General features: G+C 35.0%; 1 protein-coding gene across 10 annotated transcripts in view; it reads left to right on the forward strand.

Annotated features, from left to right (window-relative positions):
• The window catches only part of MIER1 (MIER1 transcriptional regulator), a 68660-nt gene that overhangs the window by 43036 nt on the left and 9770 nt on the right, over nt 1-15854 (forward strand). For all 10 annotated transcript variants that reach the window (XM_062191497.1, XM_062191507.1, XM_062191498.1 and 7 more), the window contains 4 exons: nt 9744-9895; nt 10518-10599; nt 12029-12123; nt 15211-15338. In XM_062191497.1, coding sequence (XP_062047481.1) covers nt 9744-9895; nt 10518-10599; nt 12029-12123; nt 15211-15338 — 457 coding nt within the window. The remainder of the gene's footprint in view (nt 1-9743; nt 9896-10517; nt 10600-12028; nt 12124-15210; nt 15339-15854) is intronic.

Raw genomic sequence — 15854 nt, forward strand, 5'->3', positions numbered from 1 at the left:
TTGGGTTTTCATTTTCCAAATGACTAGTGATAATGAACATTTTTTTAATCTACCTGTTGGCCATTTTATGTCTTTCTTTGAAAATTGTCTGTTTAGATCTACTTTCCAGTTTTACATGGTATTATTCGGATGTTTGATTTTTTTTTTTTTTTTTTTTTTTTTTTTTTTTTTTTTGCTATGAGTAGATTTAAGTTCTTACATAATGTTTACTGATCCCTTGTCAGATGTGTAACTTAGAAATAATTTTTCCCAGCCAAGACACTGTGGCAAAAAATGACCTAAATGAATGATCTCTGTGAGTAAGATCCTGGTGGAAAGAAGGGGCCATCAAAGGAGGTACTTTTCTTTGAAGGGAGGAGAGAACTTCCACTTTGATTATGGCCTTGTCTAAATAAGGTCAGAGTTTGTGAACACAAGATGCTTCCATAGCCTTGGCAGCTCATGACAAGAGCCTTGGGTGATTACTGATGTCATTTATAAGACTGTCAGTTGTTAAATCAACAACAGGAGTCACTGTGCACTCATTCCCCATGTAGGACTTCTGTCCTTAATGAGTTTTGTACTATGAGAATTAACAGTAAAATTAGTCTTCAAACAGTACTTTATACTTTGTGTGTCTGTGTGGGTACAACTGTTGAAATCTTTACTTAGTATATACTAAATTGATCTTCTGTATATAAAGGTAATTAAAAGTGAATCTTAATTAAGAATGGAATGGGAGAGGGAGTGGGAGATGGGATGGTTTGCAGGTGGGAGGGTGGTTAAAGTTTTCTATTAAAAAGAAAGCAAAAAAAGGAAATAATTTTTCCGATTCTGGAGGTTGTCTTTTCACTCTTGTGTTGATTCTTTTACTGTGCAGAAGCTGTTAGTTTGCTGAAATCCTGTTTGTTTATTTTTGCTTTTGTTTCCTATGCTTTTGAGGTCTGATCCAAAAAATCCTTGCGTATTCCAATGTTTTAAAGTTCTTTCTTCTGATAGTTTCAAACTTTCAGGTCTTAGGTTTGGGTCTTGAATCCATTTGAGTTGACTTTTGTACACAGTGATAGACAGGGGTCTGATTCCATTTTGCTGCAGGTAGCTATCCAGTTTTCACAGCACCATTTATTTAAAAAACTGTTCTTCCTACAATATATGTTCTTTTTTTTTTTTTTTAAGATTTTATTTATTTATTGGAGAGACTGAGTTACAGACAGAGAGGGGGAGAGAGAGAAGGGTCTTCCATTCATCGATTAACTCCCCAAATGGCCGCAGCAGCGGGAAGTAGGCCGATCTGGGAGCTTCTAGGTCTCCCACGCGGGTGCAGGGGCCCAAGTACTTGGGCCATCTTCTACTGCTTTCCCTGGCTCATTAGCAGGAAGCTGGATCAGAAATGAAGCTGCTGGGACTTGAACCGGCATGCATATGGGATGCTGTGTCTAAAAGTGGTGGCTTAAGCTGCTACAGCACATTATCGGCCCCATTAAATTCTTACATATTTGGTACAGTTAAAAAATGAAGCTACCTGATCCTGAGTTTTTCGCATTTTGTTAGTTGCTATTAATCTGTGTTGGTGTGGTGTAGTTAATTCAGTCTTGATAAGGTCTGTTTGTGTTTGTGCAGGAATTTGTCAGTTTCTTCTAGGTTATCAAATTTTTTGGCATAGAATTGTTCAAAAGAATCTGATGATCCTTTATATTTCTGTAGTGTCAGTTATAATGTCCTCTTTTTCTGCTCTCATTTTTGTTTCCTCTTTTTTTTTTTTTTTTTTTTCTTTCGCTAAGGGCTTGCCAATTCTGCTCACCTTTTCAAAGAACCAGGTGTTTGTTTCATTGATTTTTTTTTTTGTTTTGTTTTGTTTTTTTTAGTCTGTTTTATTTTTTCTACTGTGAGTTTTTTTTCTTCTATTTTCCTTATTATTTCTTCCCTTTTTGAGTTTAATTTGCCCTTGTTTTTCTAATCTCTTGGGGTGCCGTGATAAATTTGAGATTCTTCTGCTTTTTTGATGTAAGCATTCATTGCTTTAAATGTCTCTCTGAATACTATATTTATTTGTATCCCATAGGTTTTTGTAAGTTGTGTTTTGATTTTAATTTATTTCATGATAGCATTTGATGTTTTTAATTTCTTCCTTCATCTATTGATTGTTCTGGAGTAAGTATTTAATTTACATGAGAAATTATTTCCAGAGTTTCTCTTGTTATTGCTTGGTAGTGTTTGCATTGTGGTTAGAAAAGATTCTCAGTATGATTTCTATTTTGCTTAATTTGTTGAAGCTTATTGTTACTTTCCATATGATCTACCCTGCAGAATCTTTTGTATGCTCTGGAAAAGAATGTGCATTCTGCAGCTCTTGGATGAAATGCTTTGTAGATGTTAGTTACATCCAATACTCGTATATTCTGATACTTGGTGTGTATATATTTACAGTTGTTATTTTTCTCCTACTTGGTTGAACCCTTTATTTTTAAGTAATAACATCCTTTGTTTCTTTTTACTGCTTTTAGTTTGTTTTATCTGATGTAAGTATAGTTATTCCAGTTTCCTTTTGGGTCCCACTCTCATGGAATTTTATTACATTCTTCCACTTTGAATTTATACATATCTATAATGGTGAAATGCTGCTTTAAGATTACTCAAATGTACTTTCTACCTCTTAAGTTTTCACTAGTTCCTCTTGAACCCCCCCAGCTCTTAGATATTTCCTCTTTTAATGCTATCCCAATGTTGCAGTAAGCTTTTTTCATTCAGTCTTTTTTCTTCTCTGTGTATTTCAGAATCTGTCTGAGCTTATTGATTCTACTGTTTTATGTATTTTGCCATTGATGCCTTTTACTGAGTTTCTCATTTCTTTTATGTATTTTCAGTATGAAGTTTTCTGTTTGTTTTTTAAAATCACTTCCCTCTCTTTAAGAATGTGGAAGAGTATTAAATTATTTCTCTTTTGTTCTCCTGAAATTCATTGTATTTCCTTAAAATGGTTGTTTTGAATACTTTTTTTTCCCCCATAGAAACCTTTTATTTTATTTAATGAGTACAAATTTCATAAGCACAACATCAGGAATGTAGTGATTCCTCCCACCATACCCACCCTCCCACCCCTCCTCCCACACCATGTTTTGAATTCTTTATCCAAGAATTTGCAAATGTCCATTACTATCTGCTTGATTTTGGCACTCATTTTGTTTGTTAGGTGAGGTCATGGTATCCTGAAAATTGTTGATACTTCTTGGATTACAGTGTCATCTCCACAGAGAAGAATCACAATCTGGTTTTATTTGAAGTCTTCATAATCTGGTTTTGTTTGTGCCTGTCCTTCTTATAATTCTGAACAGTTTGTTTTCTCTAAATGTGTAGACACTTCTGCTATTAGGCACTATATCATGCTGTTATTTGAGGTTTTTCTGTAAGTCGTTGTTGGTGTGTTGCTGTCTCAGCCCTAGAGGATATAATTCCAATCAAGTGAGGCCATAGGAGTCGATTTGGCAATAGGGCAGTTCCAGAGGATTCATTTTCAGGGAGCCATTAGAATCTGTCCACTGTTGGGCTATCCTAAATTGGCACTAAGTTCCAACACAGTACTTGCTGTCTGCCCATGTTTCAGGGAAGGGTTGTAAAAGCAGTCCCTTGTTCACCAAGGCTTAAAGTTGAGTCTCATAGTCATTAGTCCCTACAAAGTCTTGGGGGTGCATGCCATGTTCATGTAAGGCTGAAAGTGATACACACCAAAAAGAAGTCGGTCCCAAAGAGGCACAGGTGTGTCTACTTGATGCTGGAGTAGTCTGGAGGCCCCATCTGCAAGCACTGGTCACTAGGCTTTATCAGGTACTGGATCTCACCATGGCTGGCCCAGCTTTGAACTACAAGGAAAATTCCCAAATTGCTTTTTATGTCCTACTCCCCAACAGCAAGAACTTCTCTCCAGTATCTACCAGAGGTGATGGAGTTGATCTTCTGAGCTGCTTCACTAAAGAGGATCCAAAGGCTCAGTCTGTACTGACCTAGGGATAGGGACACATAGGGATTTGTCTGGCACTGATTTGATTTCTCTCATAACACGTCTGGTACTGGATTTTGAAGTCTTAAAATCTGGACTTAATTCCTTTTCTCTACCCCACACAGGAAGCAAGGCATATCTACATTGTACTAATTGCAACTTGAGGAAGGGTAGCACAGGCAGTCGTTTCTTTGCTGCTTATTTCAAAGCACCTTCTCTTACTATCTTAAAACCAGGTTTTATAGTCTCTCACCAGGCTTCCATAGTTCTTGTGAAAGCGGTTGGTTGCATGAGTAGTTCAAATTTGTATCTCTGCGGGGAGATGATCACTGGAGCATCTCAGCCACAGTCTTGCTTTGCCTCTCCCTGTAAGATTATTTTCTTTCTGTCTGGTGCTTGATCTTGAAGGTTAGGTGAGAGGAAGCTAGATAAAAGTAGAGAAAAGCAAGGACAATTTGAAATTCAGAAAGACAGATGAATTCACACCCTTCTTTCATTGCCTGTATTCTTGATGAAGACCTGCAGGAGAATCTGGCACCCTTCTTGGAGCAAAACACATACCTGGCAGTAGGGTTCGAGAAGTTGGTGGAGGATGCAGGAGTAGTTTGGTGGCAGGCCCAACTGCTGCCCTATGGCAGACAGATTAACTAGTGGATTCTAATAATGTATGTTAACTGCAAAAGTATCTCTTCCAGCCTTTTGCACATGAAAACAAAAATGTGTATATTCTTAAGGAGCTCATGTGCAGTATGATACATTCAGTGCTAGAAATCTTTATTTCTTTTATTTTACTTTTCTGCTCCACATTTCAGTTTTACATACCCAAAATCTTTTGGAGTTGTAGAAATCTTGGTTATTTTCCTTTCAGCATTCTCTTCCTACTCTTGATGTCATAAGGATGCATCTGTTCTTAGGACAAATAGCAGTTCAGAGGCAGCAAGAGAACACGACAGGCCAGTAAATTTTTGTGACAATAGAAGATATTTAACAGCTTTTTCAGTTTATTCCTGTAACATATAGGAACATTAATGTGTATCAAAATGCATTGACCTTGTTACATATTGTTTAGGGAATCATAATTTCTAAAAAACTGTTTATTACAGACAAGGTGTTTTTCCGAATATTTTCTTTTTTTTAATATTTTCAATCTACAATTGGTGAATCCTCAGATATAGAACCCATAGATTCAGAGGGCCAACTACGTTATAACCGTATTTTTAAAAAGATTTATTTGTAAGGCAGAGTGACGGGGGAGGGAAATAGAGATTGTTCATCTGCTGGTTCACTCTCCAAATGGCCACAGTGCCTGGGGCTGGGCCAGGCTTAAGGAAGGAGCCTAGAGCTCCCATAGGTGGCAGGGGCCTAAGTTATTAGAGCATATGCATTTGCAGTGAGCACACCAATATGGGATTCAGGATGTAAATGATGACTTACCCTGTTCTACCATGCCAGCCCTTACAACCGTTTTTTAAAATCCATTTTTGCACCCTTACTACTATGTTGATCCTTGCCATATAGGAACTTAGTAAACATTTGGTGCCTGAGTTAATACAGTAACAGAACTGATAATAGAGTCAGTAAATTTGAATTAGTACTCAGGCATTTGACCTTAGTAATGTTTACTGAACTTATTCTCTTCATCTATAATACAATAATAATAGTATATATTTACAGAGTTACATGTACTGTTTTTACATATAGTTTCTTGTGGTAGGTGCTTAGTGAGCAGCACCGATATTCAGCTAGTCTTTACATTGTATGTAGGTTTTATTAATCAGATTTTCAGAAAATATTAGTGATGTCCTTTTTACTTGCAGGTGACAAAAATCCAGTTCACCTTAAGCAAACAAGAATTTACTAGAAATCTGTCCCAAATGGCTTCAGATATAATTGGATTTAGGGTCTCTTATGCTATAAGGCTACCCCCTACCCCTCACTTTATTTTAAGATGGACTAAGATGGCTATACTTTATACAGTCCTTAAAATTAGAGTACATTCCCCAAAAGTCCTGGCGAGAGCCCCTGTTGACTCATCTTGAGTCGTGTGCCAAGCCAGAAGTATTCACTGTGACCAGAAAGATGAATGAGTTTTCTGACTTGCCATGGCTCATTTATTTATTCCTGGAACTCTTGGGGGTAGTGTCAACCCCAGCCAGACCATTTGAGAAGGATTTAATTTTGAAAGTGATACTAGACAAATGAAAAGCATTCTGTGTCTTAATGTAACTGGTTTTTCAGTTCTATGTGTGTTTCCTTGTTTCTCTCATATACTCAATACTGATGTTTTGTGGTAAGACTACATAAGGAATGCTGGTAAACAAGCTACAATGCATAGAACAGCCCCCTGTCCCCCATCACCACTAAGGATTATCTGACCAAAAGGTCAGTACAGCTAATATTGAAAACCCTGTAGTAGATAAATTGAGAATTAAATGGGCTATTTAGGGAAAAGGAAAAAGGTCAAGGGAAAGATATGATTAGCCATATTCCCAAATTTTTATGCTTGGCTGACGTAAACCTTAAATTGCTGGGGATTAGGTGGTGAATTGGAAAAGACCATGTGAATTGTTTCTAATGAATGTTTGGCAGCTTATTATAGTTCTTACATTCCTTAACTGAAAAATGAACAAGTTCAGTATCCTTAGTTGGTACTGGTTAAATAGCGCTGATATTAAAAGCTAAGACCAGAGCAATTTTGGAGTATTTTAGATTTCAGGTAGACATGGTCAGTCTGTGAAAGCACTATTCAAACAGGCAACATTCATTTAACCTATGTGTGAAAACTCAGCTAGGCAAGTGAAAGGTCATGTCATTATTCAGAGTATTACCTTTTAAGAATATGGAGATTTCTGGCCTGTTGTAAGCCACATTATTACATCATAGTGCTAATTATATACATCAGCATTTTCATCCTTACAATAAATTTTTATTTATTTGAAAGGCTAAAAGTGACTAACAGAAATCTCTCATCTGCTGGTTCACACTCTCAAGGGCCTGCCACAGCTGGGCCTGACTAGGCCAGGCCAAAGCCAAGAGCCAGGAACTCAATCCTGGTCACCCACACAGTGGCAGGGACCCAGTCTCCTCATATAATGATTAGAGAATTTCCCTTAGACATTAGTAAAACTGGTAGCTAATAATAGACGTTTATTCATTGGGAATTAATTTTGCATTTTGTGGAAGTTTGTTTATGGTTTTTTGGTGTTAGTCTGTCTCAGCTTCTTCCTACATCATTTTTTCATTTCTTTGGTCAAATGTGTGATAAACCTGCTTCCTGCATGCAGCTCCCACCTTTCATTCTTTCCCCTAACCAGATACTTACAGTGGATCTCCTGAAACTATCTTGACAAATCATTTTGCTTATTTGATAAGCTCAGTTTGAATTTTCTAGTTTTATTCTGGATTATAAAATAGAAAAGTCAGTATATCAGTTCCTTGTTACTTAAAGTGTGGTCTGAAACAAGCAGCATCATATTCACTTGTGAATTAGAGACCTATCATATCTGTGGAGTCAGAATCTTTAACAAGATGCTTTAAGAGCACCTCTTGCTAGTGAATTCCTGCATTCTAAGCTCTAATCACATAAAAATTGTCTGCTAATAATATTAGATGGGTATATTTCTGATTGCTTCTCAAAAGTTCTAATATTTAGGTTTGGTAATTGATTTAGAGTGTGAAATAGTTTCAGAAAATTCCATTACATTACAGTAATTGAGATTTTGAAAATCGAGCATGTTCATGTCATTTAATATGACATTATTTTTTTCTTACTATTGCTATTCAGAGTTCTAATCTTCATGTCATATGTAAGTGGTATTTTTCCTGTATTTTTTGGTTTAATCATAATTTTAAAACAGCTGTTGCCTATGAAGATCAAAGGCACAGGGTTCATATTCTATGTAGAGTATAAATTTAACTGAAAAATAGTTTGGTCTGTGTCTGGAACCAGGAAAAGCAATGTGGCTTACTCTGTGGAATTGCTAGTTGTTCTCATCTTGTGGTCATTATTGAATGTATTGTAGTTACATAAAATTGTTATATTATTCTCAGGTTAATGAAATACTCAGGGCTGGTCTTAACCTGTTCAGCTAGCCACAGTTCCAGGGATCTGATATGATATTTGGTGCTCTCTAGCCTTTGGTTGTCTTCCAGGCTTAAGCAGGGATATTTGTTTCCTATTCTTACTGGGACTTGGAGAATATTGGTAGTGATTACAGAAATACTCACATCTTCCAAGTAGTGTGTGCTTGTTTCATAGGCCCAAATGTTAAGTAGGTTCCCCTTATATGGCCTCGTTCATCATGCACCCAACACTGTAATAATATCAAAACCACAGTCTGCTCCCCTTAGAAAATAGAGGTTGAGCCCAGACCAGAAGTTGATAGCAGTATACCCAGATTCACTTACCATTGGAGTTTTACTGTGTTCACAATTTAGAGTCTAACTACAATTGTACCAACGGAATAGGAGTAACATTTGTTAAAAAAAATTTTCTAGGTATCATCCTTTAAGCTGTACTAAAGGTATATCTATTTCAGGAAACAGAAAAGAGTAAAAGGTTTCAAAGTGTATGTTTGTTGGCAGGAGAAGGGAAGCCCAAGGTAATTTATGTGAAAATAACATACTGCCTGGTACACAGGATGTTTAGGAATTAACTTAATTCCTTTTCATAATGAAAAATAAAGCAAAATAAAAGTTTCTTCAACTCTGCTTCACTTTAATTCCTTTCTCTACCCTCAGAACCATACTTTTCAAGCATTTTCTACCTAATTTCTTGACTTCGCGTTTACTCTTCAGTCTTCAGAAGTCTGGTTTCTGCTTCCATCTCTGTACAGAAATAATTCTCACAACATTCACTTCCTCATCAGTAAATTCAGTATACCTTTTTCAGTTTTCATCCTAGTCTCTCAACAACTTTTAACCAGTCTTTTAACCACTCTTTGAAGAACTTTGTCCCCTTAACTGCTTCGTTGCCATACTCTTGGTGTCCCTTCTGCCTTGTAAGTTCCTTCTTAATTGTGCCTAAAATTTTTTCTTCTTGTCATTTAGAATTCTACAAGACTCTGTCCTAGGTTATTTTCCTTTCCTTTCACTTTTTAAATTTTGGTGAGTTTTAAACTTTAACATTATTATAATGGAAATTATGATGAAACAAATGCTTTTTTGAAATAGTGAATTTTGTTTTCATGAAGACTACATACATTATAGTACATTTTCAAATGTCACAGAAAAATATGAAGAAGACTAAAAAACTAAAAAAGTACCCTAAACCCCACTACCAGGAAATAAGCAGTGTTAACATGTGTGTGTTCCTTGAGACATCTTTTCAAACATAATTGTAGCTGATATCCATTTAACCTTAATATGTATGCTGGAACTATCTTAAAGTTCATCAGGTCCTTACAGCTCTAGGTAGTAGAGTTGTTATTATCCCCATTTCACAATGAGGCAGAGAAAAGGAAGTAATTCGCATAGGGTCATACAAGTATACATGGTGGTATTCAAACCAAAAAGCTTGGAATTTGGTAAACTTCAAAGTAAGTCAGACTGATTCTGAAGGGATAGAAGGAGTATATGCTCACTATCTAGAATGCTTCATTGACATAGGCAATACATGTTGCCCAGTAAGGAAATCAAGCAGATAGTTGGATACTTGACCTCTTGGTTTTCAACATTTGGTTATTAAGCATGTTACTTCTTCAGTGGTATGCTAAAGCAAACTGCCACAGTTATTGGCAGTTTTTATTGATAATGTGTTTTATTATTTCAGTTTATGAAAATGATGATCAGCTCCTGTGGGACCCTGAGTACCTACCAGAAGATAAAGTGATTGTGTTTCTTAAGGATGCCTCTAGGAGAACAGGGGATGAGAAAGGAGTCGAAGCAATTCCTGAGGGGTCTCACATAAAAGACAACGAACAGGTGTGTGAGTAAGAAATGACGGTGAGAATTGCCTTCAGAGAAATTAGACAGACACATTTATAAATTTAATCCAAATTCCTATAATATAATTGACAGAATCTGAGGTTAATATCTACATAAGATACTGTTAGCACACTCACTGATGTTTCATGTTTCCTCTGTGTACTATCTACTGTGGCTATCCTTGTGAGTATGTATATATTCAAGTTGTGGAATTCATCTGGGGTAATGTTTAATTATATTTGAGATAAAACCAGTGTCTTCACAAACCTATAATCATTGTTTTTCTTTTCTTATTTGTTTACAATTATCTTACAATGGAAAGCTCAAACAGCCACAAAGAAGAGATTATTATTTCTTAATTCCTGAAATATTGTGGCTCCAACGTTTAGGTGCTTATACATCCTACTTTGTATATGTTTAAAAGGTAACTAATTATCAAGATTAAATTTTATGTTTATTTTTCCTTGGTGTTCCAAATGTTGTATTTAGTAAAATTATTTACCCTCAAGAGAGGTTGGAACCAAACACTGGATATTGGCAAAACCTTTACTCTCTTAAGAAACTACACTATTGAACTCTTCCTAGTCTGAATCATATTTGAAACTTTTTAATTTTCTAGGCTTTATATGAATTGGTTAAATGCAATTTTGATACAGAAGAAGCATTGAGAAGATTAAGATTCAATGTAAAAGCAGCAAGAGGTAAGCATATATATACTAAATTTTGCTTTCGTGGTTTGACAGAAAATTTAAAAATTTTTCAGTTTACTTAGATACATAAGAGTTTAATAATGCTGCTCTTTCTGAATTCAATAAATACTTACAGAATATAAGTATTTTGAAGTATGCAATTAAAGTATTTTGAAGAATGCAATTAAAGCTACCCTTCTATGAGAAAGTAGGCCAGGAGCCAGCATTGTGGCATAATGCATATAGCCATCACATGTAATGTTGGCATTTCATATGGGTGCTAGTTCTTGTCCCAGCTGCTCCACTTGTGATCCAGCTCACTGCTAATGCACCTGAGAAAAGCAGCAGGAGATGGCCTAAGTGTTTGGGCCTCTGCCACCCATGTGGGAGACCTGGATGAAGCTCCTGGTACCTGGCTTCGGCCTGGCCTGGCACTGAGGCCATATGGAGAAGGAACCATGGATTGAAGATCTCTCTGTCTCTCTGTAACTCTGACTTTGAAATAAACAAATAAATCTTTTTTAAAAAGAAAGAGAAAATAAGACCATTTAAGAAAAATATAAAACTACATCTCAAAATTTTAAAGCATATTTATAAATATTTTCTTAGTTGATCTTAATAACAACCCTCTGAGCTAAGTAATATAATAGAAATGAGTGAATCAGAGACTTTGAACTAAAGTGTCTTGGTCCATACAGACATAATTAATAAATTATGAAGCCATAACTAAAATCCTGATTTTCCTTTTTTATTCTAATTCTGATTCCCACCCTGCTTCACAAAGAGTACTATTCTTAAATAATTAACAAGTGAAATATATTTATTTATTCAACAAAGATTTAAGAGCCTGAGTTCTGAGGACATAACTATAATAAAATCCTTGCCTTTGTGGTGCCAAGAAGCATGGGCAGAGAAACTGAAAAATAGTTATGTTGACTTCTTCCAAGAATTAGAAAGTACTGTTAAAATCTATTGCAGTGGAATTTAACCTAGTTTGAGGAAGAGATTGCACGTTTTAGGGAAAACTTCCAGCATGAGCTATTTCTGCTGGATTATGAAAGACTTAGCTCAGTGAAGGCAGATGTGGTATAGGAGGCAGGGAATAATTAAAGGCAAAATGGAGGAGGGTGGACATCAGGTAAAGTTTGAAGTAAGAAAAACTTTACTGCATTTAAGGAATTAGATTTTTAATATAGTTGGATCATAAAGAATTAGAAAGAGACCCAAGGTAAAGTGGAGAGATAAGGATCAAATATCATTCAAAATTTTATGAAATCAAGATTTTTTTTTTACTTTATCTTCTCTTTAATCAGTAATAGAGCTAAGGAATAAATGCTTTCCTATTTTTATCAGAAAGTTACAATTTTATTTGCAGTTTTGTTTGTCACATGCAGTATTTAGAGTAATATTGCTTAATAGTTTTTCTTCCATATTTTGTCAGAGGAATTGTCTGTATGGACAGAAGAAGAGTGCAGAAATTTTGAACAAGGGCTGAAGGCCTATGGAAAGGATTTTCATTTGATTCAGGCTAATAAAGTAAGTAATATATCTTCTCTTTCTTACAAAAAAGAAATTTAGCCTGGTGTCCCTTTGTATTGTATATCTTAATTTGCTATGTTTTCTGGTTTAAAGGTTTTATGTTGAATAATATAATATTGTAGTTTATAGCAAATTAGTATAATAAACATACTTGAATTTCCTGATAAAAATTTGCCAGGTGTCTATTTTTAGTGCACAGTATTGGAAGTGTTAAAGAACTAGATTAATTTACATCTTTTAATCAGCTTCTGTGTAGGGTATGTTTATGTGCAATAAAGTTACTGTTTTTCATAGTAGCTGTTTCTCATAGTCTGCAACAAGATATTTTAAAGATAGTCTTTACAATTAATTTTGAAATTTTAAAGCACTTGAGTCTTGAGTGATCTATAATCAGATACTTTAGATTTACTCTGGTTTTAATCAAGATTGAATTTAATAATGGGGCGGATGCTGTGGTTAGTCCTCTGCCTGTGGCACGGGCATCCCATGTGGGTGCCAGTTCTAGGCCCGGCTGCTCCTCTTCCAGTCCAGCTCTCTGCTGTGGCCCGGGAAGGCAGTGGAAGATGGCCCACATGCTTGGGCCCCTGCACCCGCATGGAAGACCAGGAGGAAGCACCTGGCTCCTGGCTTCGGATTGGCAGGGCTCTGGCTGTTGTGGCTGCCTGGGGAGAGAACCAACGGAAGGAAGACCTTTTTCTCTGTCTCCCTCTCACTGTCTGTAACTGTACGTCTCAAATAAATAAATAAAATCTAAAAAAAAAAATTTAATGTTCCAGAAGCATGTATCTCAGTAGGTTAGCAGTATTATATATTATTGTCACAGATTTACAATTTTATTTAACATGCTTATCGTTCCATATTGGTAATGTGAGTTACACAGGATATACCCCCAGAGAACTTGATAATTATTTTAGATTTGATTTGGAGTTTAATTCTTAAACTAAAACCAGATAAGATTTTAAATCTAAACAAATATATAGAAAATATATAAATAATTATATATAAATAATATATATTATAAATAAATATATAGAATCTATAAATATACAAATATATAGAAAAATTCACTCTTCCTTTAGGATATTAGGACAGGTAAAGTCTCAAGGCTTAAATATAGTTCATTAATTCCTAATCATATAAACATTGCTTTATTTTTTATTGAACACAAAGACAGGGAGGTTGGCTTTCTGTGGTTCCTAAAAAAATAGCCTTTATGTTTTGTGTGGAAGCTTGTCCAGGTTGTGTTGAAAGGATGTAAGTTTGTTATTTGAGGCTCTAAATATTCTTTTACCACATTTTTTGTTAATACTTCTAGATGTGACTGTATAGTATCTCATTGCTTTGTTTAACTAGTATTTGGCATTAGTTTATATTCATTGAATAAAGTAGTTACTTAAAAATCCTGAGTTCAGTTTTTCTTAGTTTTGTCAAACATTAATATATATTAGTTCAGCTTTTATTATCTTGTTGGATTTTTGTAGTAGAGATTAGATGTAACTAAGAGAAGTTTTGAGTCTTTAGTATGTAGGGTAACTTGGAGAATAGTTTCACTGGTGTCAATAATATATACCCCTAATGCAGTATCTATCTGAAAACCTTAAATACAGTCAGAATTCTAGGAAAACAAATTTATTATGTTGATGCCTACCCATATTATTTCTCTTTTCCCCCACTGTTGTTTCATGATTAAAAAGAACAAAGATTTTTCTAAGCATTCATGTTTGAACTCAAACACTATTGAACCAAACCATGCTGGATAACTGGGATGGAGATGGGACTGGAAGGTAGCAACAGCAATCAATCAATGTGATTTTTAACAGTATTAAAAATAAGACATTGATTGCTTTGTAAATTTAGTGGATGCTGTTATTTTAATATAGAGTAGAAGTCATTTAGCATATGTATGTAATACACTAGTTGCTTTGGTGAAGGATCGGAGGAACAGAATTGTTTAAGAAAGAGAAGAATAGCCCAGTGAAAACATCAGTGTATAAAGTTTGTATATTAACCATAAATTCTATTATGATGGTTATTTTCCAGAAGATTTTTCATGTTAATTCTGCATGTCCCAAAGTGTCTTTCCATTTTTGCTTTCAGTAAGATACAGTTGACTTGGCTTGAATCTATCTAGAAATAAAATTCTAATAGGAGACAAAAAAGAGCTTGAGAAGATATATATATATATATATTTAAAGCCCTATTGGTGTCAATCTCAGAGCAACATGGGCCAAGGTTGTAAAGTGCAAGCAGAGAGGAAGGAAAAAAAATGTCAGGTAAGGAAGGGAGTCATCGTCAATTGCTCTTAGATAAAGCCAGTTCCACAGGCTACCTATTTCAAGATCAGAAATTTGGGGCTTAAAACAATACCATCTTTCATTCAAAACAGGCAAATAGCTTTTTTGCCTTCTAAACTGCTAGTACTTTGTATATCAACCTTACCAGCTCTTGAAACTAGCAAAAATGAGATTTTTTTTTTTGTCAACATCACATTAATCCCATAGATGTTGAACATGAAGGGAGCCATCCAAGTTGCACAAGTAGGAGGGCATGGTAAGTAAGCCACAGGAGTAACCTCGTAAACAGAGCATTACCATTATCTTAATCACCAGTGTGGCATATTCTCAGACTTCCTAGAAAGTAAATTAACGGAATCTATATTGCTTTCGAATCTTGTGAAATGAACCTTAAAGGTAGACTCCCTAGGTGCTCTTTGAGTAAAAACATATTTGCCAACTGTGCCTGATGCTCCTTCTTACCTGAATGACGCTTCCAGGCATTTGAAATAGAAGAGTATTTTTATAGTAAATTAGGATGATAGTAGGTTTGTTTTTTGTTTTTTTTTTTTTTATAGTAGCTTTTTGAAAAGCAGAATGCTAAATATCTGAAGACCTGCTGTCATTGTATTATTTCTCCTAATGAAAGTTTAGGAAGATAGCTTTCAACACAGCTGCTGCAGTATTGTATTTTATACACAGTATTATAAGTCAGCTAAGGAGTAAATTTCCTTTCAAACTTGAGATGATTTTCATGAAATGACTCCATTAACGAAGTAATTCTTAAAAACAAGCATTTTGTTTCTTACAGGTCCGAACAAGGTCAGTTGGTGAATGTGTAGCATTCTATTACATGTGGAAAAAATCTGAACGTTACGATTTCTTTGCTCAACAAACACGATTTGGAAAAAAGAAATATAATCTTCATCCTGGTGTAACGTGAGTTAATTTCTTTAGAGTTATATATGTATTTTTGCTAAGCATTCCTATAATTTTCTTGAGAATTAGGATTTTTAGAATATTATTTTTATGGTAGTTTTTACCATAGTTTAAATTGGGTATTACATTTATTCAGAGGGCAGTTAGACTTTTCAAGGTCTTAACAAACATTGTAAACCATAGTTCATATTATTTGAGACAACAAACGTATCATTAAAGCAAGATTTGGAATACATGTTTTCATTAGGTACCCCTGTGAAGAAATGGATCCGAACACCTGTGAAATAATGTTTTGTTAAATTCTATTCCTTTCAGTAAAATCAAAGGTACTTTGAAAGACATGAGAATTAGAAAGAAGAGAGACTATCTTTTCTACAAATAGATATGCCTAATAGAGGCTCTTTAATGAGGAAGGAAAATTAATGCTTTTCTTTATCAGTATATGTTTTTGGTCTCAGAAACCAAAGTAAGATTTGAGTGTTGAATGTAGATAATAAAAGGAGAAAAAAGATAGGG

This window comes from Lepus europaeus, chromosome 5, assembly GCF_033115175.1.
Source record: "Lepus europaeus isolate LE1 chromosome 5, mLepTim1.pri, whole genome shotgun sequence".
NCBI lineage: Eukaryota > Metazoa > Chordata > Mammalia > Lagomorpha > Leporidae > Lepus > Lepus europaeus.